The sequence below is a fragment of the Schistocerca cancellata genome, chromosome 4 (assembly GCF_023864275.1).
Source record: "Schistocerca cancellata isolate TAMUIC-IGC-003103 chromosome 4, iqSchCanc2.1, whole genome shotgun sequence".
NCBI classification, from domain to species: Eukaryota; Metazoa; Arthropoda; class Insecta; order Orthoptera; family Acrididae; genus Schistocerca; species Schistocerca cancellata.
The window spans coordinates 864,240,687-864,265,481 of record NC_064629.1 but is presented as its reverse complement, the minus strand read 5'-3'; the positions used below and the strand labels follow the sequence as shown (position 1 = coordinate 864,265,481).

The following is a 24,795-nucleotide window of genomic DNA, read 5'->3' as shown; positions in this document are numbered from 1 at the left end:
ATGCTGGGTTGGGCCACCACAGCAGGCCACTACCTACATGCCCCAGCTTTCCCAACATGACTGAATATTCTCCCCTGCCACAGCCTGCAACCATCCAGTGCTGTGCCCATTCACACTGATAGGAGCCACCACCCTTCCACTGGAACACTCTGACCTCCCCTCGTCCTGCTATGGTCATGTTCAGGACACCTGCATTTTAATGGCAGCACTAATCACCACACCCTCGTTCCTGAACATGAGATTAAGATTTCTACAGATCCAAACGCATTCTATTAGTAGGTTAGACAAATCATTTTTTCTCCCAGGAAGCTACAGCCAACATAGTTTGCTGTTCATAGCCAGGAAAAAGATATTTGTTTTCCCTGCAGATCAAAGCCCACCTATTCATATGCGAGGCCAGGAATTCTTAAACTTCTCCTCTCATGGAACACTTTGAGAAAGCTGGCACTCTGATACGAAAACTTCTTTGTGTTGAAGGTTAATAAAGTTTTAAAAACGAGAAAAACTTGTTCCATTTTGAGATTACTTCAATTTTAAATCATAACTAATAACACAGAAATCATAATAACGTTTTTAAAAATAATATGCGTCATTAAAAGGTCGAAAACATAAACCAGGTTATTAACAGGTTTTTATGACACACTTCTCCACATCCCACAGAACACCAATCTTCCCCAGAACACAGTCCGGGAATCCCTACTGTAGACAACGATAGCTTCTCATAGACAAGCTTGAATCTGTGTTGGACGTTACTCATAAATGGCCTACTTTGCTGTAGTTTGGAAAACCACCCAGACATATTATTCACTTAGCAAGAAAACCACAGACGTGCTATTCAGGTGGTAACCAGTCTGAAATTGCCTGCTGTTTATAGCTGACCTTCTTTCAGTGACATGAAAATCCATTTAGGAGACGTAAATATATTTTTCCCTGGGGAAAACAGCACTCAGTCATGTAAGAATTGGCTGGGCTCTTCTATCCTAGCAAAGGTTCTAGCATTAGGTTCCCACAGAGAACTACCACAAATCGGTCACACACTTTGTTTTATGAGGTTACCTACACTGCGTTATGAAAGTAATATACAGGGTGGTCCATTGATAGTGACCGGGCCAAATATCTCACGAAATAAGCATCAAACGAAAAAACTACAAAGAACGAAACTCGTCTAGCTTGAAGGGGGAAACGAGATGGCGCTATGGTTGGCCCACAAGATGGCGCTGCCATAGGTCAAACGGATATCAACAGCTTTTTTTTTTTTTTTTAAAAAAAGGAACTCCCATTTTTATTACATATTCGTGCAGTACGTAAAGAAATATGAATGTCTTAGTTGGATCACTTTTTTCGCTTTGTGATAGATGGCGCTGTAATAGTCACAAACGTATAAGTGCGTGGTATCACGTAAGATTCCGCCAGTGCGGACGGTATTTGCTTCGTGATACATTACCTGTGTTAAAATGGACCAATCACCAGTCCGTAAAAGGTCGATATCGTGTTGATGTATGGCAATTATGATCAAAGTGCCCAACGAGTGTGGGCTATGTATGCTGCTCGGTATCCTAAACGACATCATCCAAATGTCCAGACCGTTCGCCGGATAGTTACGTTATTTAAGGAAACAGGAAGTGTTCAGTCACATGTGAAACGTCAACCACGACCTGCAACAAATGATGATGCCCAAGTAGGTGTTTTAGCTGCTGTCGCGGCTAATTCGTACATCAGTAGCAGACAAATTGCGCGAGAATCGGGAATCTCAAAAACGTCGGTATTGAGAATGCTACATCAACATCGATTGCACCTGTACCATATTTCTATGTACCAGGAATTGCGTGGCGACGACTTTGAACGTTGTGTACAGTTCTGCCACTGGGAACAAGAGAGATTACGGGGCGATAACAGATTTTTTTGCAAGCGTTCTATTTAGCGACGAAGCGTCATTCACTAACAGCGGTAACTTAAACCGGCATAATATGCACTATTGGGCAACGGAAAATCCACAATGGCTGCGACAAGTGGAACATCAGCGACCTTGGTGGGTTAATGTATGGTGTGGCATTATGGGAGGAAGGATAATTGGCTCCCATTTTATCGATGGAAATCTATATGGTGCAATGTATGCTGATTTCCTATGTAATGTTCTACCGATGTTACTACAAGATGTTTCACTGCTTGACAGAATGGCGATGTACTTCCAACATGATGGATGTTCGGCACATAGCTCGCGTGCGGTTGAAGCGGTATTGAATAGCATATTTCATGACAGGTGGATTGGTCGTCGAAGCACCATACCATGGCCCTCACGTTCACCGGATCTGACGTCCCCGGATTTCTTTCTGTGGGGAAAGTTGAAGGATATTTGCTATCATGATCCACTGACAACACGCATCAGCACATTGTTAATGCATGTGCGAACATTACGGAAGGCGAACTACTCGGTGTTGAGAGGAATGTCGTTACACATATTGCCAAATGCATTGAGGTTGACAGACATCATTTTGAGCATTTATTGCATTAATGTGGCATTTACAGGTAATCACGCTGTAACAGCATGCGTTCTCAGAAATGATAAGTTCACAAAGGTACATGTATCACATTGGAACAACCAAAATATAATGTTCAAACGTATCTACGTTCTGTATTTTAATTTAAAAAACCTACCTGTTACCAACTGTTTGTCTAAAATTGTGAGCCATATGTTTGTGACTATTACAGTGCTATCTGTCACAAAGCGAAGAAAGTGGTCCAACTAAAACATTCATATTTCTTTGTGTACTACACAAATATGTAATAAAAAATGGGGGTTCCTACTTAAAGAAACGCAGTTTATATCAGTTTGACCTATGGCAGCGCCATCTAGTGGGCCAATCATAGCGCCATCTGGTTTCCCCTTCAAGCTAGACAAGTTTCGTTCTTTGTAATTTTATCGTTTGACGCTTTTGTCGTGAGATATTTGGCCCGGTCACGATCAATGGACCACCCTATATATACCAGCAATGAAGAGCGATTTCAGTTAGCACTGAGCTGGCAATGGATAAAAATGATGTGTGAAGCTGCACCACAGCAGTCGTCATCATATGAGTATTGTCATTGTTCTTGCATATATGATTGTGCAGTCAACAGTGTGCACATGGCTTAACTCGTTCTGTTTTTATTTCCAAGTGATGTGTTATTCCCAGAAGAAGACTTCTCAACAGGAGTGCATATCCACATTCAACACGAATTTCATCCTAAATTCGAGTGGAATAAAATGTGTCAGTCTCAGAATGTTGTCTAATCACGAATTCAAGTTTTTGAACACCCGCACTATTGTGACACTAAAGTAATATTATCGCCTACAGAGTGGCTTCAGCTATGGTATAACTTGTTCAAAATTACAGGCATGTTTAATGGAAATACGCTGACATCTTCAGTGATACTGACTGATCAAAAAATGAATGCAGGCAACTTCACACAAACAATCAAAGTTGTCAATGAAGCAGAATCCACTCACATGCAGAAACGAACTTTCAAGAATTTAATGTGTAGCGGTTATGCCATACAGTCTGTCCACTCGATCTGAGACTGAGCTGGCAACCCTATACAGTTTACTGGATGGAACTGACTTGACAAGCTCTGAATCCCACAGAAAGCGATGTGGCCCAGTATGGGAGGGGTACATCCCGTGATATCAGACTCTATCGCCTACCTTATCACGTGTGTGGAGACGGAGGATGCGACTTTGAAATCTTGAAACAGCCATTTTTCTGCAGATTCAGATTCTACAGAAAAGAATACATAGGTTTTGTCTGAAACACTTTTTTTTCGTTTTGCGAGAGATAGCGCTGCAGTTGAAAATATAAAAAATGGTGGAAAATCGTATTTTTCAAAATGCTATTCAGTGACACTTGAATTAACCTCCCACCCCCTATTATCTCCATGCTTCGAGGGTAGGACAGGCATTTATTTCATAACTTTTAATGGAAAACCCATTCTCAACGTTGTACTCCTCCAACAAACTAAAAAGGGGAATGCTAAACGTGCCACTGTGGCTGTGTAGCTAACTGAGTTATAACTGGCAGTCCAGTCCCATTAAAAGCTATTAATTACCTGTCGTACCCTTGTCACGTGAACGTGAGCGGTTAATTCAAGTGTCACGGGATAGCCTTTTGAAACATACGATTTTCTACCCATTTTGATATTTTCCGATTATAGTGCGATCTGTCACGTAACGGAAAAAAGTTTCGAACACAACTTTTGTAGTTTCTCCATGTAATCCGAACCTACAACAAAAAAATGGGAATTCTCATTTAAGGTTTCATAATTCCCATAACCCCCACCATCACATGTGGAGTGGGCCATTGGATGTCCTCCTTTTGAGATGAAGAAATTTTAATTATAAATTTCATGGATCCAGTGTGTTGTTTTCGAGATATTTCAATGTCAGTTAATGTGAGCCAGTCCAAGCAGTAGATAATGAGTGGACGACTGGATTTACCAACGCAGAATAAGTTTACGTGCTCATAGTGCTTGGAGAGTGTCGAAAGAACGCAGTTCGTTCTTGTACGGTATATGACGCAAAGATATTGCAACAGACGTCAACAATCTCGGCACTTATTTATCAACTCTTCAACCAGTTAAGTGAAAGTTGTACTGTGACACCTAGACAATGTAACAGAAGGAAACAAGTGACGACAGAAGAGCGGAAAATCAATGTTCTTGTTGCTGTTGCACTTGATCCGAATGTTAGCTCCTGTGAAATCTCACGAGGAAGCGGCATGAGACAAGCACGTGTCCTATGTATTCTCCATTGACACACGTTCAACCCCTATCATAACTCTCTCCATCAGCTGCATGGAAATGATTATGAGAATCTTGTTCACTTCTATACATGGGCATTAAAGGATACTCCAGATGTATCATGTTTAGTGATGAACCCATATTTACCAGTCATGGCCAGGTAAACGGCCGAACTACGCACTATTGATCTGTTGACAGTACCTATTGGCTTCACCAGGTGAAATGTCAGTGTCCACATAGTGTAAACGTACGGTGTGGGATAGTGAACCATCAGCACGTATGCCTGTCTTTCATATATGAACACTGAATGTCCACAAGTGTCACAACCTCCTAACAGATTATCTTCCATGGATGCTAGAAGACGTTCCTCTGCAGACAAGGAGAAACCTGTGGTACTGACATGATGGCTGTCCAGCCCACAGTGCACAAAGTACTTCAGCATGTCTTCACAAATTGTTTCCAAATTGTTGTACTGGATGCAGAAGACCTGTACGTTGGCTGGCTGGTTCCCCTGATTTCACACCTATATACATTTTTCCGTGGTGAAACCTGAAAGAAGTTATCTAAAAGGACATACAAATTACACCTGATGGTAAGCAACGACATAGTACTGCAGCCTGGTCGGACATCTCTGCTGAAATGCTAGAATGTGTGCAGCAGTTGTTCCATACCAGACTAGAAGCGTGTATTGCCACTGTTGGTGTCAGTTTGAACACAACCTGTGATGGTCATTTGTCTCGTTACTGGTCAGAATCCACATAACTAGTGTATGCACTAGTGTCATTCTTTAATGTGTGGTACTACAGGTACTGTACAAGTGTCAGTGTAGTAACATTTCAAAAAATGATATCTCCTAATTGACTTATACTAGAATCCTGCAATGAACCCCCCTGATATTCTAATTTCCTCTAGTTTTAGTTTGTTACTATCTATAGGCATTTTCCATTTAAAAACATGTATGTTTACACAAAAAACACTTTCTAAGAATTAATACAATCTGAAACTTCCTGGCAGATTAAAACTGTGTGCCAGACTGAGACTCATGGTAGAGCACTTGCCCGTGAAAGGCAAAGGTCCTGAGTTCGAGTCTCGGTCCGGCACACAGTTTTAATCTGCCAGGAAGTTTCAAATCAGCGCACAATCCACTGCAGAGTGAAAATGTCATTATTACAATCTGTTTATTGGCTAACAGTAGGAGCCCCTGACTCTGAAGCCCATTCTCTGAAGAATGCGCATCAACAATATTTTCCATTTCTACAATATTTGCGGTGCAAGTTTTAGGTGATTCACCCAGTACTATGAAAGAACAGAGCAAATCCGTCATTATACTTTACACTGTGGACAAGTTAACATGCTAATCCATCCATACTCAAGCTGTGTAGAAAGGCAGAACATTTGTCTGTATGTTGATGTGTAATTTCAAATGCTCGACAATAGTATCAAACATACTTCTAGACATGAAGCACTTAAAGCTTTTCTCAGACCATTTTTACATATCAAAATTACTTTCTAATATGCAAAAGTGAAAGTGCTGAAATTTATTTTTTTCAAATAAATATCAAAGACATTTCACATTGAATGTTCAATAGAACAAGCAAATCATAATCTATGGAGATGAGAGAGAATCACTGACACTGCGTTCTTGAGCTGATGATTTTGAAGTGAGAAGTTACTAAGCATATGTCATTATTTGCAGCATATATAGATAAGTATCAGCATGTATCTACTGTTCCATCAGATTTTAAAATGTTCACAGCAATACTAATGTCAGTTAAAAAATACTTGCATTTTTTCGAGTCAGCGATATGTAACATGCTTGATAATTGTGTAAGTATTGACTCGCTGACTAAGTACTTCTGCTTGTCAGAACTTGTTGATCGTTGCGTACTCAGCAAGAAAATATGTATGAATACAAGATGACTGCTAGTAGAAGTAAAGTCATTGGCGCTGTTGCTGAGGTTGCTGTTCTCTGTCCATGCCTCATCGAATTAGAAAATTAAGTTTAATATGCACTATTACTAATACTAATAAAATTTATATTTTGACTTGTTATGATAAAAGAAAACAGCGATTCTTCTGATGATGATTGGTTTGTGGGGCGCTCAACTGCGTGGTTATCAGCGCCCGTACAATTACCCAATCTTTGCTCAGTCCAATTTCGCCACTTTCCTGGATGATGATGAAATGATGAGGACAACACAAACACCCAGCGATTCTTCTGCTTCTGTGTTACATAACTTAAAGCATGTAGGTGATGGTGGAAGCGAAATACGAACTATAGAACTGTCAGCATTGAAGAAGCTGAGCATCACTCAACCCTGAGTCAAAGCTGCATTAGCACCGAATTATGAATGGCAGTATTGGTCTATCTGAAGGACTGCAAGACATATCTACCACCAAGCTTCTCTGCTATCAGTGTAATGAACTTAACATTCTCAACAATGGCACAGTGTGCATAATATATAGTGAAAGACTGAACAAAATGGACACTTGATTTCGAAAATAGTGATACAAACTAATGTTCACAACTACCACAAAACTATTTATACATAAAAATTTCACTTCCTTTTCATAAGGTGTCGTTCAGAGGAAATATTATAAATATTGATATTTGATATCTAAAGGAAGATTATTGTTGATCTGTAATTAATTCACAAGAGTGTTTAGTTCTAACACACAAAGTAACTGAATTTGGATTCAGTCCATACGTTTTTTTCAGAAGTGAATGAGAAAATAACAAGTTCTGAGAGATTGCAGGGCACTCTCACTTCTGATTTGGTGTAGGGGATACGATCTATGGCGATTTGACTTCATACATTGTGATGAAATGGTGGGCAGCAGTTTATGGGCTTGTTTGCATGCTCTATGGAAGGAAATATGGTAAGCTTTACCTGCATTCAAAGCAACAGGGTGCCGACTTAAACGACTGCAGTAAAAGCACGGCGTTGGTGGGGGCGACAAAGTGCGTTTTTTCTGGAGAACGAAGAGAGATTTCCAGATGGGCCCATGCCACGGTCGTATTGTGCAGAAACACATTAAGCTTGGTGCCACGGACAGGGGCAGACGTCCAGGTATACGGCCTAGTGCCGAAAAGTCTCCGACAGCGCATTGTAGGCCTTGTTAACGAGCTAGCCGCCAAAAGAAATGTAAACGTTCTGCAAATGTCCGTGGGACAGGAAAACTGGTGCCCACACGTGCAGAGACTGTTTCAAAACATGTTTTGTCAATGCTAGTTTATGGCCGTTCTTTGCAAACTTTGAAATGGATGCAGCAGGGGAGATAAGCTGTTTATGGAGGGCTCTGGTTCCACCCTGTATTGTGTTAGCAAGAGACACGGCAAACGTGTGGGAAAGAGGCTGCTAAGCTGAATTTTTTACCGTTTTTGCCAATTAACTTTAAGTCTCTGATTGGTCAAATCGGTTTGCAGTGCAAAGACCATTCACTGAGCTTAGAATGCCGGGCTCCAGCTTGTGATTGGCTTGTGCAAAATTGTGAGAGGTCAAAAAAGAGACGTGCTTTTGGAACCGAGCTGAGGAGGCCAACACAGAGAAAGGGAGATCGTCTCTGTGGGACAAGTCTCTCGTACTGCCGCTTCGGTAGTAAAGAACTGCAAGTCTCTACCTAAACGGTGAGACTTGTGTCCTTTGCTAGGGTGCGTTTTAGAGCCTGTGCCAGTCACCTTCTGAACCATGAGAGGTACTGCTTATATCATCACGGTCACAACGAGTGACGTATTTGTCTCTAGTCAGCCGTCCAAACATTTGATGTATTCCGACACGCAGTCATGGCACGGAGTCAAATTGGTTTGGCAGACCAGTAAATGGGACCACCTGCACACTGGAATCCGTCGGGGTTTCAGAGGCTCTTAGGGAAGTACCTGCATTCTGAATTAAATGAACGCGAGACTGCGTACTTGCATTTATTGGGAACGCACATTTCATAACAGATTTCTGCCGTTGATGGCTTCAGTCGCCAAACACATTGTAGTGTGCCACCTTGACCAGTAGGATGGTAAAGTATTCTCTGCTACGATGTAGGGCTATAATATCTATTTTTCTGCACCCAGTTCTTTCGAACCATATTTTTCCCTTTTTTTGTATGGTAAAATATAGATGCTTGATGGTGGCGTAGTTTGATGCCATAACGTGGATTCGCGTGTATGAAGTGAGATAAATTGACCATCACATGGGAGAATCGACGTATTGTGCACAGGGCACAACCAAGCTTTGAGGTTCAGAAAGCAGATTGACAGACATTATGTTCTCTGTAGACCAGGGAACCTTGACAGCCTTTACAGGGGTTAGAAAAAACATGAAAACACCACGAAAAATGCAAGCTTGAACATAAATGCAGAATCTGGCCAAGCCTGCAAGTTGTGCTGTTGTATTTGACCATGAACAGCACCTGTGCAATGCCCTCAGTAAATATCTAGTTTCCGTGATGGTCAGAACATAAACAAGACAGAGGAAATACTTCATGTTACAAGACGCACTGTATCGAAGATTTATGCAGCCGAAAATGTGTGTTGAGTCATCGTGATGGATTGTCAGTGATGAGGATTATGATGAAACTTAAGTGGATGACAGCTGTAAAAGTCAGTGCAGAACAGAATGTAACACTCACAAACCCTGTCAGTGCCTAAGCAACATGAGAGCTCCATAAGAAGGGAATTTCAGGGCAAGCTGGAGTTCCAAGACCAGTGACGCAAATGCCTGTAATGAGAACGTGGTGCTGAAGTTATAAAAACTGACCATGGAGCAATGGAAGAAAGTCATTTGGTCATATGAGTTGTTTCAGTGTTTCCAACTTCTGGCCAAGTCTACGTTGCAAGAGTGAAATATGGCAGAGGTTTGGTGATGTTTTGGTTGCCATATTAAGGGGTCCATGCGCCCTGTGGTAACTCTGCAAGGTTGCATTAGAGCCAAGGGTAATGTGACTATTTTGGCTGATAAGGACCACCATATGGTACAAAGTTTGTTCCCCAGTGGTGATACCATGTTCCATGACGATGTGGCCCCTGTTCACACAGTTCATATAGTTCAGAACCGGTTTTGTGAGCACGAGGACGAACTATTGCATCTCCCATGGCCACCACAGTCACAAGATCTTAGTACTAACGAGCCTTTGTGGTCTACTTCGAAGAGAAATATGTGTGGTCACAATCCACCTCTAGATTGTGCGCGGCTCGTGGTCTTGCGGTAGCATTCTCGCTTCCTGGCAGGGTAGGGGATTTTCTCTGCCTCAAGATGACTGGGTGTTGTGTGTCTTTCATCATTTCATCCTCATTCACCCGCAAGTCGCCGAAGTTGCTTTAAAGAACTTGTGGTGTGGCAGCCAAACTGCCCCGTGAGGGTCTCCTAGCCACCACTGCCATACGCTCATTATTATTATTATTATTATTATTATTATTATTATTATTATTATTATTATTATTATTATTATTATTATTACCTCCAGATTCATTAATTGAACTTGTCACTTTTGAAGAAAGAAAGGAATACTTTCCCCTCAGAAAGAACACAGTACATGTATTTATCCATTCTGAGATGAGTGGAAGCTGTTTTGAATGCCAACAGGTTTCCTACACCATATTAGACATAGTAATGTGTTGTCTTTGGTGTATCCATAATATTTATTGTTCCCTCCCCCCCATGTTTTCACGTTGCTGTAAACTCCCCCCTCATGAGAATGATGATAAACTGCGCCACAAGACCGGGGGGGGGGGGGGGGAGGGAGGGGCTTTGAAGGATCTGTTTGGTGAGGAAGTTCAATTGATTGGGGTCTCCAGCTCCAGTTGGGCATGTGTGGCTATTTATTTCTGCACTTTTGCTGAAATCACTTGACAAATAGCATTATCCTCATCCGATTTCACTGCCAGGAATGCTGGTGGTTGTCATGCAATTTGTACTATGGATTCGCATCAAATGAGTAGTAGTTCTAGTTAGATGTATCCTCCAGTAATTCGAATTTGTATCTGGTTCACTCACTATTTGTTCCCCAAGATGTAATGTAGGCAGATGCTTGGTGCACTTCAGTCAAGTCTGGCTTTTTCTAGGCAAAACCATGGCCGAGCTGGTATGACGAAACTTCATTTCCACAGCCTCAGACATCCTGTCATTCTGAAAAGGCGTGTTTTCCCCATTGGCACTGTCTTAACAGACGTTTAGCAAGTGCGTTCCTCATCACCCACTTTCTGCATAATTCTATTTTCTACTACGGTAGCCAGAATGTCTTGGGCCAACTGATAAGTGAAGTGTGGCATCTTGAGGACTCAAGTTCTGGTCAAAATCGTGTAGGGTGCCACAAGCCTTTGAATAACTGTTACCTCCGACATGCCACACATACAACCATTGTTTGGTAAGACCGTTGGGAGTGCAAATTGTGTTGCAGGAAACATCTTCATGAGGGTGCTACAAGTCTTTTAGGAATGGCTTTCTGCAGCTTCTCTGTAAGATCAGAGAAATACTGTAATCTTAAAACTCCTGAAATCTTTCTATTTTCCTATCCCATCTTTGATTTATATGTTATTATAATTGTGTCTACCATTTCCCAGTTTCTTGTTTTACAACACCCTACACCACTTTGCTTTTGTTTTCTGCATTATGTATTAATTAGTCAATGATCTTTTAGTCACAAGCAGTACCCTTCCGCATATGTCTTTATTTAAGTAGTAGTAGTAAATTACCTGTGGATTAGCACATTGTAGATACAGAGACCTGACAAATTTAGAAGTCTGTGAAGACTTTCTAATACCCGCAGTTATCCATCTATTTTTCATAGTGGCTGCAATTGAAATGGCTACTTTTGGAAATGTCACCTCCAAAATTACACAACGTGCTAAATTTAGAGAACTTGGCATCTACATTGCTTTCCATATTCAATTTGTTCCAGGTTTGATATGCCAATCCTCTAGAAAAAGTACAGATCTGATCCGGGGGAAAAAAAATCCTTTTGTAGGCTTGTAGTTTTACAGGTTTCACTGAGCCTATCTTAAGCTTTATCATCTGACAGGAATGATCCAAAATGCCAAGATATCTTATAAGTACTTTACAATCTTCTGTCAATTTCCATAAATACCTAGTCCAAAACTGAAGCTGAACTTTTTGAAACCTTCCTCGCAGTGTGTACTATTTGGGCCACAACAAAAGTGCTCACCATCTTTAGGAAGTTATTACTAATTACACCCTCAACACCAGTGTTGATATTCATGTCTCCACATATTATTATGCTAGTTTTGGGGGCAGATACCCTTTACAGGACCACAGTTAATATGTTGAAGAAAGCGCCCACATTACCACTAGGTGAGAGATACACACACAGAATAATTAGCTTCTCAGGAGGAGTTAGTTCTGTTACTTCAATGGCTGACAATTCAAAATGTTTATCTACATTAATTGTAGATCATATCTTCTCTAGCTTTAAACCATTTAAGAGAAACCTATTATAGTAGTAACTTGCACAGTCATATGATGACAGCACTATATGCTGCGACTCGTCTCTATACCAGATCTCTGTAATGCAAACTACCATGCTGTTCAAAGGCTAATTCAAGGTGATTTTTATTTTTTAATGTTCTGCACATTTTGATGAATAATAGATAATTCTGAGCAAATTTCCACAGTGATTGCACACTCAGTGTGGTGCATTTTATTTTCCACATACATGGTGTCCAAGTCTCTAAGTTGCTTGGGATACTTTTAAAGGATGGAAGTCTTATGTTTTATCCTAAAAGAAGACCTATTTCTCCTACCGATTACACCAGGTCTTTAACCATGTGTGGCCCAATCCTACCCACCATACTCTAATCAACTACACCAACTTCCCTTTCCCAAACCTGTTTAGCTGCAGACCATGCCTAGTGTCATTCCATCTCTTGATAGCCCCCACCAGGACAACCACAATGTTTGCTTGATATAGTGCAAAAGGTATTCAGAATGGGAAAACAAAAACCAAAAATACAACTAAAAAATATGATCTAAGACTTACGTTTTGACAAGCACTATAACTACACTTGTCACATGGTTGACATCTTGCCAAAGAAGCAGAAATGTTGCATCAAAATGACTTAATTGTAGGTATCACTAACGATATTGAATTTCTTAAATATACTTCCAGTACCACAAATTTGCTCACATGACTCTCTTAAAAATAATTTCTAAATATTTCAATAACCTGATCATTCTGAGTACTGCTATCACACGTGCTTGTGGAAAATTGTGGTTTGGTCATACTGTTGAAGTCCAGTAACTATTTCTGCTTTGTAATGTTGCCCATTATAATTAATCAATTTTATTATGGATTTTGTATAACAAACTCACATCTAGGGTTTGGATGCTCTAGTGGAAACATACTTCTTCAGTGCAGAATGTGTGAAATACAAGTATTCATCAACTGAAAACATTTTAAGTTTTTTCATAGAACCTCTACAGAGGTGTCTGTCTAACATCACACCAATAAAAACTTACCTGTTAAATAGTTATACATGAACTAACCGAAATCTTTGACTTACTATCCCAAGTTTTATTTTAAATACAGACAGTGCAAACAGCAAATGCAGTTCATAAGAATATTATACATGTATCAATGAAATCTATTAAATAAAAACAATTTTTCCGTGGCTCATTACTTTAAATTAAAAATTACAATATGTGATTGCTTTCTGCAGGTTATGGGTGCATGAAGTTCTTCGTGTTTACTATGATCGTCTTGTGGATCAGAAGGATAGGACATGGCTGTTTGAAAAAATTGTGTCTTGCGTGGGAGAAAACTTTAATGAACGATTTAAAGAGACCTTTGACAATTTGAAAGACAATTCAGGACAGGTATTTAATGTTTGTGTGTGTTTTTCCATTATATATTTGTAGATATCATATGTAGATATTCAGATATTCTTAAAGATGTCAATCATCTGATACAGGTCACTCAGAGTGACTTGTCCATTTATGTTTGCTTTACACATGCACCCCACAGATCTACTACTATTACACAAAATTCGTAAGTGTAACAATACAAACTGGTATAATTTTTTCTGTTCTAACAAAATTAGCCATTTGTATTACTCCACAAGTTTTAATTTGTTACATGGGAAACTACATTCAATTTACCTGACAGTGATATTTTAGATATAATTGTCCTGTCATATTTACTGACATCACACAGACTACTATAATATATCACGAAGAAAGTGGTTGGCTGATTTAACATTTCCAGGAACCTTGTGATAGCTGCAGTTTATGCAGGCAAGAAACAAGATTTTGCACAGATAATGAATATGTAGTATAGTACAGAAGGTTACTGACTGGTCCTCCTCAGTTTATCTATACATAGGTGCAATGAGATATAGGACAAGTCATGTTATCCATCATACACATTTCCTTATGGCTTTAGGAATACATATTTAATAAATTAAGAATGACTAACAGCACTACAAATGTTTTAAATGTGTCACTTAAGCCTTTCACAGCAGTAGTTTTGAATACAGTGATTGTATTTTGCACTCCTCATATCACTTTCTGAATGCTACCGTCTTGCATATATACAGTGGAAACTTTGCCTATTCTAGCAGTAAGATGTTTCAACTCCTCAGGAGAATAGTGGCCAATGGTCTTTCCTTTTCATCCTGTCCCCCACCGCAGGGCTCTGAGTGACTCTTCCGAACTCTACCACTTTTCCTAAACCTCTCCAGTCCTTCCCCATCATCCCTCTTCCTCCCCTTCAACCTGTCTGCCACTTTTTTGTATGTATTTTCTCCTGCTGCCACTTGGTGAGTAGATTTTTTTATCCATCCAATTAAATTATATTGTCAAAAACTGATATTTTCGTTTTTATAAGAGCGTAGTTTGTTAAATGAGTAGGTACATGACTTTTACAATTTTGTGACCCCCCCCCCCCCCCCCCCACACACACACACACACACACACACACACACACACACACAGAGTACATTTTCTAGCAATAATACAAGAAATATTTAACACACAACACAAACTTTCACCTATACTGTACGTTTAGAAGGTACAGTATAATACTTTGTGTTGCTGTAATACTGTGTTAATTTACTGTAAAGCTTAATCCCAGTTTGCTTTTGGGTGTGAATGTTTTAGATTTTTGCCTAGTGTTGCATATGTGAACATCCTGGTTTGTGCAAAGGCTCTGGTCTCTTATCTACTTGTATAATGATTATCACAAATGCTGTGACATCCAAGAAATATAAGGAAATCAGCCTGAGAATTTGTACCTTCTTTAAACAGTGGTTTACATTTGTTTCTATAAGATGTATTTTCAATTGTCCTTAGTTTTCTGTATCTTCTACATGCAGAGTTCCCTCAAAATATAATTATGCACTTTAACAATGATTCCACCTGTGTACAGTATACTTTTTTTACAATATGTTGTGTATCCTGTCAAATTTTATGTAATACATGGCACCACAATTTATTGTTTATACAGTTCATACAGTCATCTTGCATTCATGGTCGAAGGAATTTGGTGGCACACCGTTTGTAGCTGCTTTGTACAGTTGTTTCTGTAAGATATAGGTGCATTGCAAATGTTTTATCTGCATTTATTGAGAGCTACTCTGAGCTGTGAAATACACAGACCTATTTGCTTTTACAACTAATCTGTAGGCTTCCCTATTATTAATAAATATTTGCATGATCTGCCAACTAAAATAATAACTTTATTAAACAAGTTGTGCACATACAGTTACATTAGAGTTATGTTTTCATCCGTCTTTTGTTAATGTGCATACAGGCCGAGTTTCATTTTCACACTTCACTTAATGCTATTTGGGGTACAGTTTGTGTAGTTTACAGATGCAGTACTCCATGTGCTCAATATATGATCCCTTTCTGGGAGATCTTCGAGTGGAAACCATTGGTTGAAAAATGTTTGCACAGGTGGCAGAGTTGGAAGTTCGGTCCTTTCCAGGTACCTGAATTCCTCACATTTGTTTCCACAGTTTCCTTCAATACCTCCCTTGCATTGTTCTGTCTCTCTTTGATGTCTGTTTTGCATGCTTGCCTCTTTGGAAAATTGAATCATTGTCCAGTATCTTCTATGATGACAGATTCCTACACAACTAAATAGGTGTAGCTATTTCTTGTGAACTTTGAGACTGACAGTTTTCTTTACAAACCTGAATTTAACATTATCTAGTTTCTTGATGTTTTTCACCCTCAGGTATGTCCATATTAGTTGCATTCTTATGTCACAGCTGAGCTCTAAGAAGTATCAATGCACTGCCATTAGGAGTTTAGAGAAGAGTTTAAACATGACGCTCACCAGAGTAATTCCTATAGAGGAGTTTGGGTCAACTTTCCTGCCTTTGCCTTCGTAGAACACAGTTGTGTCTCCCTTCATTGTTTTGGGACAGAGTTGTTCTTGAAGCATTTGTTGAAAAGGTATGCCAGGGGTTCTATCTGGTCTTTGATTTTATCCTTCACATGTTCCACTTGTCCATGTGGTGGCTGTCTTCTTCCTTATGTGCTATGTTCATTTGGCATTCCCTAACCTCATTCCGTGATACATTATTTCCCTTGGGTATTGTAATTTAGCATGTCTTTCATTCATGGAAAATAATATTCTAATGACACTCACTGCTTTATTCATGTTGTTCTTGACGTCTCATTTCAGGTAACGATTCACTTTTAAGACTTTCAAAGTTTTGACAGCACTCTACAGCCACATTTTTACCTCCGCAGCTGTCTTTACCTGCAAATTAAATACTTTAACAGAAAGGATGAAATGACAATATGCAAGAATATGATTGGGCCTAGGATTAAGACTTAAGAGTTCTAAATCTTTAACATATTTTTCTGAGTGGGCATGAATGAGTATTCCATCCTTAGTGACTTCAACTCTTTCTTGCCTGTTTTATACAAAGTACTATATGCTTAATAATCTATGTAATATTCCACGTGTCACAAACTTCCAATTACAACAATATGAAAAGAATAGATTCATACTCACCATATACAGTAGATGTTGAGTTGCAAAGAGTCACAATAAAAAAGACTTCTATCCATTTGAGCTTTCGGAGAGCGCACGCAACAACGGCACCTCCCATCCATCATCAAATTGATGTTGTGTAGATTCTTCCCCAGACCCATGGTGCGCTGAATCAGAAGTTGAGTTATGTTCGATGGTTTCGGTTCGTTGACTACCACCGGTAGCAGCTTCATATACACCTCTTCTGAATCCCAAAGCAGAACACAGGTGGTACGCCATCCTGAAATATCGAGGACATAATACAAACGTGCCAATGCTTGCCACCTAAAGTGTAAACAAAATTCATACTGACAGGTACACTGCCATCGTTCTTTATCCATGGCCAACTTGTGTACAAGCCTATATTTTTGTCTACCCTGGCTAGGAGACCTCACTGGACGTGAGGCCATTTCCTAGGATGGCCTACAGCTGTGTGTCTGAGAAGGACTGAGATTCAACTAATGTGGCTCTAATAAGTGTACCATAGAGGCCTATAGCGTCCCTGCCTAAAGTCGTAATAACGATGGGCACACCTTATACCATTTGGCATAAAAGCAAACTCTCTGTATACCTCCCTAAATTGTGCGATTAGTTGTTACAAATTAGGCTTGTAGTACCACAACTCTTCTAATACAATTACAGCAGCTGAATAATTAATCTTATTTCCATAGAATGTTATAGCTAAATCGTCGATTCGTTGCTGTGTAGTAGGAACGAGGAAGGCCAGGCGCAGGTCGTCGGGATAGTTTCTGATATGGTCCCAGTTTCCATAAAAAAATTCCAACGCAGACATTAGCTGTAAACAATAAGTTAGGTCCATTTAGTTTAAGGCCTGAACGTTCGTCAGGGGTTCCTTGGCGGAAGTACAGTAGAAGGAATCTGTTTTAAATTTGTTACATATTCAAAGCGCCCACACACACACACACACACACACACACACACACACACACACACACACACACACACACACACACAGTCCGAGAGCCATCAGTATATACAAAGGTACTATCGCGAAGTTCCATGCTAAGGTCATGAAAATGAAGGTGATAGACCGAGGCTGGAGTGGTGACCTTAGGAAGCGAATGAAGGCCAGGGTTAACATGGGCCACTTCATGAAAGCCACCGGGAAAGTTGCAGGTAGTGTGAAGTTAAGCCACCGTACCAAGTGCCAAAAGCAGACACCAGGAGGTAACAGAAGAGGAGGAGGGAGATTAGTGTTTAACGTCCTGTCGACAACGAGGTCATTAGAAACGGAGCGCAAGCTTGGGTGAGGGAAGGACGGGAAGGAAATTGGCCGTGCCCTTTCAAAGGAACCATCCCGGCATTTGCCTGAAGCGATTTAGGGAAATCACGGAAATCCTAAATCAGGATGGCCGGAGACAGGATTGAACCGTCGTCCTCCCGAATGCGGTAACAGAAGAGGGACGTGCCCTATACTGATGAGCAACAGAATCATCAAAGGGTCTCAGTGAATTGAAGGGCAACAGGCCAAGATGTAAAGATGGTGAGAGAAACCACTTGCGTTGCCAGAAAGTCATACAAACAGTTTTGTCAGTGGAAAACTGAAAGCCATTGTCGACACTCCAGGAGTAAAGACTATAATGACATCGTTTAAGACACTGCTCAGTGAGACAGGTCTGTGAAGAACTGCAACAGATTGCAAAATCTGTCAACAAAACGGGAGCCGGAGATGCCTGGTGGGAGACAGGCCACAAATAGGGTTAATGGCTATAGCGAAGAGGACGACACTCAGGACAGAACCCTAAGGCACACCGTTCTCCTGGATAAAGGTGTCTGACAAGGCAGAACCCACATGCACCTTGAAAACACGATCTTTTAAAAATTCCTGAAGGAAACGGGGCAGGCGGCCACGGAAGCCTCACATGTAAATAGTACGGAGGATAAAAGTTCTCCAGCAGGAGTCGTAGCCCTTCTCCAGATGAAAAACATGGCCACAGTCTGGTATTACCACAGACATGGGTGAACAAAGTAACGAGATGATCAACCGCAGAACTTCACACTCGATATCCACACTGTGCATTTGTCAGTAAATTACAATACTCGAGCCACCATACCAGCTGGGCAAGAATCATACGTTCCATCACCTTGCAAACACAGCTTGTTAGAGAGATGGGGTGGTAGCTAGAAAGAAGGTTTTTGTCCTTACCAGGCTTAGGTATGAGTATGACAGTGGCTTCACACCAGTGTCTGGGAAATGTGCCCTCTGCCCAGACGAGGTTGTGTGTGCTAAGCAGAAAGTGCTTGCCTGCAAGAAAAAGGTGCTGCAACATCTGAATGTGGATGGTGTCTGGCCCTGGCGCAGAGGATTGGGATGAACAGAGCATAGTAAAGGTGACATTGTAACACTCATGACTCTGAGAAGAGAAGGGTACCGCCCAAGCCTCCTCTGCTTTCTTTCCTATAAAAGAAGGCAGGGTGATAGTGGGAAGAGCTCTAAACTTCCGCAAAATGGTGGCCTTAGGTGTTGGAGATAGCAATAGGGTCCACCATAACATTGTCTGCTACTGTCAGGCTGGAAATTGGGGAATGGATCTTAGTACCAGACAGCCATCTGAGGTTGGCACCCACAACAGAAAAGGGTGGAACTGTTAAAAGAACTAGTGAATGAAATCCAGCTAGTCCTTTTGCTATCTTGAAGAATGTGATGATACTTTGGATGCATCTGTTTATAATGAATGCAGTTTGCCATCATAGGATGATTTAAAAACACAGAGAGCAAGTCTCTGTGTGCAAATTGTGTCATGGCATGCCTCAGTCCACCAAAGCACTGAGACACGATGTGGTAAAGAGGATGGTTGGTTGGTTGTTTGGGGGAAGAGACCAAACTGCGAGGTCATCGGTCTCATCGGATTAGGGAAGGATGGGGAAGGAAGTCGGCCGTGCCCTTTCAAAGGAACCATCCCGGCATTTGCCTGGAGCGATTTAGGGAAATCACGGAAAACCTAAATCAGGATGGCCGGACGCGGGATTGAACCGTCGTCCTCCCGAATGCGAGTCCAGTGTGCTAACCACTGCGCCACCTCGCTCGGTCGGTAAATAGGAACTGTGAGGAATGGAACGTTCTGCAGCAGTAACAATAACATTTGTGAGATATTCCACCTGGTCATCACAACTGGGGAACTCTTGTTCTTCAAAGGTCAGCAGGGAGGAGTAAAGCTGCCATTTGGGCGTGCATGCAGATAGGGTAGGAGTCAGCAAACTGATAGCACACAGGAGATGGTTGCTCGAGCAAGTGTCAGAACGGACCACTCAATATGATGGGCAAGCTGGGCAGTGCAGAAGGATAGGTCCAAATGGGAAGAGGCATGTGAAGAGTTGGGAAGGAAAGTGGGTGCTCCAGTGATAAGGCGGAAGAGGTTAAGAAGGTCAACCAAGAGGACACCTCCCTGACAGGTCCTGGGAGAACCCCAAAGGGGATGATGCACATTGAAGTCATCGAGTAGCAAAAATGTGGGAGGTAGCTGCCCAATAAGCTGAAGTAAGTCTGCCCTGGTGACATCGAATGACAAAGGGACATAAATGGTACAGAGGGTGGTGGTGGTGGTGGTGGTGGTGGTGGTTAGTGTTTAACGTCCCGTCAACAATGAGGTCATTAGAGACGGAGCGCAAGCTCAGGTTAGGGAAGGATTGGGAAGGAAATCAGCCGTACCCTTTCAAAGGAACCATCCCGGCATTTGCCTGAAACAATTTAGGGAAATCACAGAAACCCTAAATCAGGATGGCCAGAGACGGGACTGAGCCATCGTCCTGAATGCGAGTTCAGTGTGCTGGTACAGACGGAAAAACTCAGGTGGAGAAGGAAAAGGCGAACTGCAACAGCTTGAAGATGGGTAGTCGGGGAGATGGGCTGACTGAATGCCATTCCGTATGAGCAGCATGATGCCCACATGAAATGGAATGCCACCCTTAGGGGAAGGGCAAAATGAATCGATGTAATGTGAAAGCTCAAAGCGGTCGTGAGGGCGCAATTTTGTTTCCTGATGGCAAAGTACAAGGGGCTACTGCGATGCTAAAAGCAGCCGTAAATACTGTTTGTGGGACTGAAGGCCGCGAATGGTCCATTGGAGGAGAGTCATGATGAAGAAATGTAGGGGTGTCAAAACTCAGCGGCTGCTTAGTGACAGCCTATGTGGAATCTCTACTATAGGGCACAGAAGCAGCAGGATCCTGCTCCAAGGTGTCCACAGAACCATCGGCTTGCTTGTGCGGTCGGTCCATGGAGTCCAACACTAAAAAACAGTTGGCAGTGTGCACCAGCGATACAGAGGCCAGCCGGGCTAAGGTACCACATGGCGACATGGTTGAAGAGGATCTTTGAGTTGGCGGAGATCATTTGCCTTTGATGGATTTCTTTGAGCCTTTCTGGTTAGAGGAAGACTCTTGAGTTGTTTGGCTAGAGGGACAGAGGTAGTCCACACAGGAGTACTACTCCTGTCCTTTCCTGCCTACCGGTTGTGTAGCTGGTGGTTTCTCCCCTCGAGGCGAGAGTTTGATGGTTTGTGCACAGCTGGACAGGGGATGGCAATGCTACCTTGACACTGGGCAATTTTACAACCTCAGAGCTGAATTTGAGGTCACATGTCTGTGTGGCCATGTCCTTCATGGACCGAAAGGTAACAATAAAAGAACTATAGGTGCCAGACAGGAGAGCACAGGGTTTGCAACTAGCCAGTAACTTGTTAACGACTAGGTAAGGCACTCTTTCCCTTACCCAGATCTGACAGCCAGCTCATCAAGATACACAGGACAATCCCGAGAGGAAGCGGCATGGCCACCATAGCAGTTAATACAGTGGGGAGAAGAGGTGCACAATCACCCTCGTGTGCACCCCTACCACAGGCTGGGTGTTGACAAGACGTTCTAGTGCAGTTGAAATGATGACACAGGTAGCAGCGTATCAGGTTCGGAATGTACAGCCGGACTGTGATAATTTCATAGCCTGCTTTAAGCTTTGACGACAGTACCACCCTATCAAAGGTGAGGAAAAGAGTGTGGATGGGCACTGAGGAGGAACCTACCTTTTTAATTGCACAATGGACAGCAATGACACCCTGATCAAAGAGGTAAGATTGGATTTTGGCCTTTGTTAGACTGTCGAACAGCCTCGTGTAAATTACACCACGAGAAGAATTCAGAGTTATATGGGCCTTGACACAAGCAGAGTACCCATGGAGAAGCAAGGCAGCAAGCAGTTGTGCTTCAGAAACAGAAGTAGTCTCCAAAAGCCAAGTGCCATTCCGTCAATGAGAGCAGGATTTTACAGGGCCAGCAACTGAATCAACATGTTTCTGAATAACAAACGGATTTTCCGTGGCAAAAGACTGACCAGTATGCGAGACCATGACGAACCATGGTGATGTGGCAAGGGTCTTTGAATCATTAGCATCATTACACTAATGTTTCATAGACATTGATTGGGAAGATGATTTACTCATTGCAAGAAAGTACCCCATGATTGCCAGCACCTCCAATGGTGTGCTCCTTCCAACTGGGGGCTCTCTTCACAAGGGGCACATCTGCCTTGTATGATTGTTCACACCTCCCAACACCTGACAGAGGGACCAATCGGCAATTTGGGAAGGTTGCAGCTCAGGTAATCACCCCTCCCTGGGCTTGGCACATGACTGTGCCAATGCAGGATTGCACTCTGCTTGTGAAGCTGTATTAAAAGAATGAGGACTGTGCACACATCGTTCTGTGGAAGTTCCAGACACTTTAGGGTTTGAATAAAGGTGTTGGTCCATCGACTGCCACAAGTCTGGAGAAAATAATTCATAAATTCGAAAATATGGGTTCTTTTGGTGTGCAACCTGGTAGAGGGAGGAAACGAATTGATTTGATGTCAGTGGAAGCAGTGGCCACAGCAATGCAGGAGGAGACGAGTGGTGGTGTGCAAACGTGTAGTGCATGGAGAATTGCCCGAACATTGGACATACCTACGAGCACGGCACATAAAATCCTACGAAATATCTTTCTTTGCTATCCATTCAAAGTTACCCATGTGCATGAGTTGCTTCGTGTTGACCTGCCAGCAAGAGAGACCTTTGCTTTAGAATTTCTTTTTCACATGGACGTGGACAATGATTCGCCAAGGAAGATTGTGGACAGACAAAGCCCACTTCAATTTGACAGGATATGTCAATACACAAAATTGTCAAATATGGGCAACGGAAAATTCACATGCAAATAAACCAGTACCACTTCATCCTGAAAAGGTCACTGTGTGGTGCAGGTTTATGGCACCATTTACCATAGGGCCATATTTTGTCGAAGAGACTGGTGCTTCCAGTCCTGTTACCTGTACCATCACTGGTAAGCACTATGAGTGTCTTTTGCACAACCATGTCATTCCAGCTCACCAACGATGTTGACGTGATCATTTTTACGCAAGATGGCACACCTCCGCACATTGCAAATCTGGTTAAACAGCTGCTGAAGTACCATTTTGGAACTATTAAAATTATCAGCCGCAATGTCCCTACAGCCTGGCAGTCCCGACCACCTGATCTTAATCCATGTGACTTATGGCTGTGGGGCTATCTGAAAGATGTGTTCAGTATTCCTAGTGCAAACTTAGCTGCATTGAAGGCACACATTGTGCAAACATTCTGAACGTGATTCCGAAAACACTTCTATCAGTTGTGGAACATGCTGTTTCTCGATTTAAACTTGTCGCAGAAAACAGTGGACAGCATATTGAAAATATGGTTTGCACCAGTCACATGGAAATTGTTAATCCGATTTGAGCTTGATGTTTTTAATGCAGTTTTTGGCCTCAGGAAAATTACAAAACTGATTTTTACCATCCGATGTGATATGACCTTGCCATGGTGGATGGGCTTATGTAACTAACATTATCACACCTTTACACCCATGCACACTGAGTAGTACAGTTTAATGTCAAAAGTACACCTTAGGCATTGTTGTATGATTCATTTGTGATTTGTAGTCTACCACTATTAAATTATGATGCTTACAGCACCACCTATTGCTACATTGTCACTATTTTTCTTCTGCCATCTGTTTTCCCCCTCCTCCGATATATTCTGTTGCAATCTGACGTCTTTCTGACCAGTGGTATTTCTACAGTGGTTTGAAAGTTTAACCTTAATTATAATCACCCTGTACATCACTGAGTCTGCCCAACAGGGATCTGGCAGTTTGCTGGTAGGTTTGTGGAGGCAGATGGCATTACATGTCTATGCTAGACGTCTACACACAGGACGTGTAATTCACATAAATAACAGACTGCTGATCTGCATATGCAGTGAAGCCACCCAATAGTGAACCAGATGGGTTCCATAGGATTTACATCAGGCAAATTTGGTCACCAAGACATCAACATGAGTTCACTATATTGCTCCTTAATCCACTGCGGTTCCGATTCTGAGATATGGACATTTAGACTGTTGAAAGATGACATTGCCGTCGAAGAAGACATCAAGCATGAAGGGATACAAATGGTTCACAGCTGTCAGCGTGTCTGATTACTGCCACAGGTCCCACGCAAGTGCAGGACAATGCCTCCCATACTGCTCCCACCAGCCTTCATTCATGGTGTGCTGCACATTTCGAGCCGCCATTTACCTCGATGATGGCATTTGTGGAGATGACCAGTGACCTAGCCTAACAAAATATGTGACTCACCCAAATAGCCCACACATTTTCACTGATAAATGGTCAAATCCCAATGGTCCTGTGCCCACTGCAACATTAACAGACTATGTCGTTGGGTCAACACATGAAGAAGTAAGGGTGGTCTGCTATGGAGCTCCTTGTCCAACAATGTGCGATGAATAGTGTGTTCTGAAATACTCGTGCATGCACCATCACTGTGCTCTTTCAGCAGAGATGCCACAGAACACTGTCCATCCTACCTTACAGATCAGACAAGCCTTCCAACGTCATGTTCTGTGAAGAGTCGTGGGCATGCAACAATTGGCACCTAGTGGTAGTTTCACTGTATTCATACCTCTTTCCATAGATGCTCACACAGTAGCACGTTGACAT

The 24,795-nt window shown here is 41.9% G+C and overlaps 1 protein-coding gene and 1 long non-coding RNA gene across 2 annotated transcripts in view; one reads left to right on the top strand and one right to left on the bottom strand.

Annotated features, from left to right (window-relative positions):
- The window catches only part of LOC126184477 (dynein axonemal heavy chain 7-like), a 1,143,184-nt gene that overhangs the window by 599,702 nt on the left and 518,687 nt on the right, over positions 1-24,795 (top strand). Inside the window, exon 29 of the mRNA XM_049926869.1 lies at positions 13,439-13,595. Coding sequence (XP_049782826.1) covers positions 13,439-13,595 — 157 coding nt within the window. The remainder of the gene's footprint in view (positions 1-13,438; positions 13,596-24,795) is intronic.
- The window catches only part of LOC126184998 (uncharacterized), a 28,108-nt gene continuing 18,747 nt past the window's right edge, over positions 15,435-24,795 (bottom strand). The window contains exons 3-4 of the long non-coding RNA XR_007536925.1: positions 16,747-17,005; positions 15,435-16,488 (exon numbers count right to left, since the gene is read on the bottom strand). This is a non-coding gene — a long non-coding RNA (uncharacterized LOC126184998). The remainder of the gene's footprint in view (positions 16,489-16,746; positions 17,006-24,795) is intronic.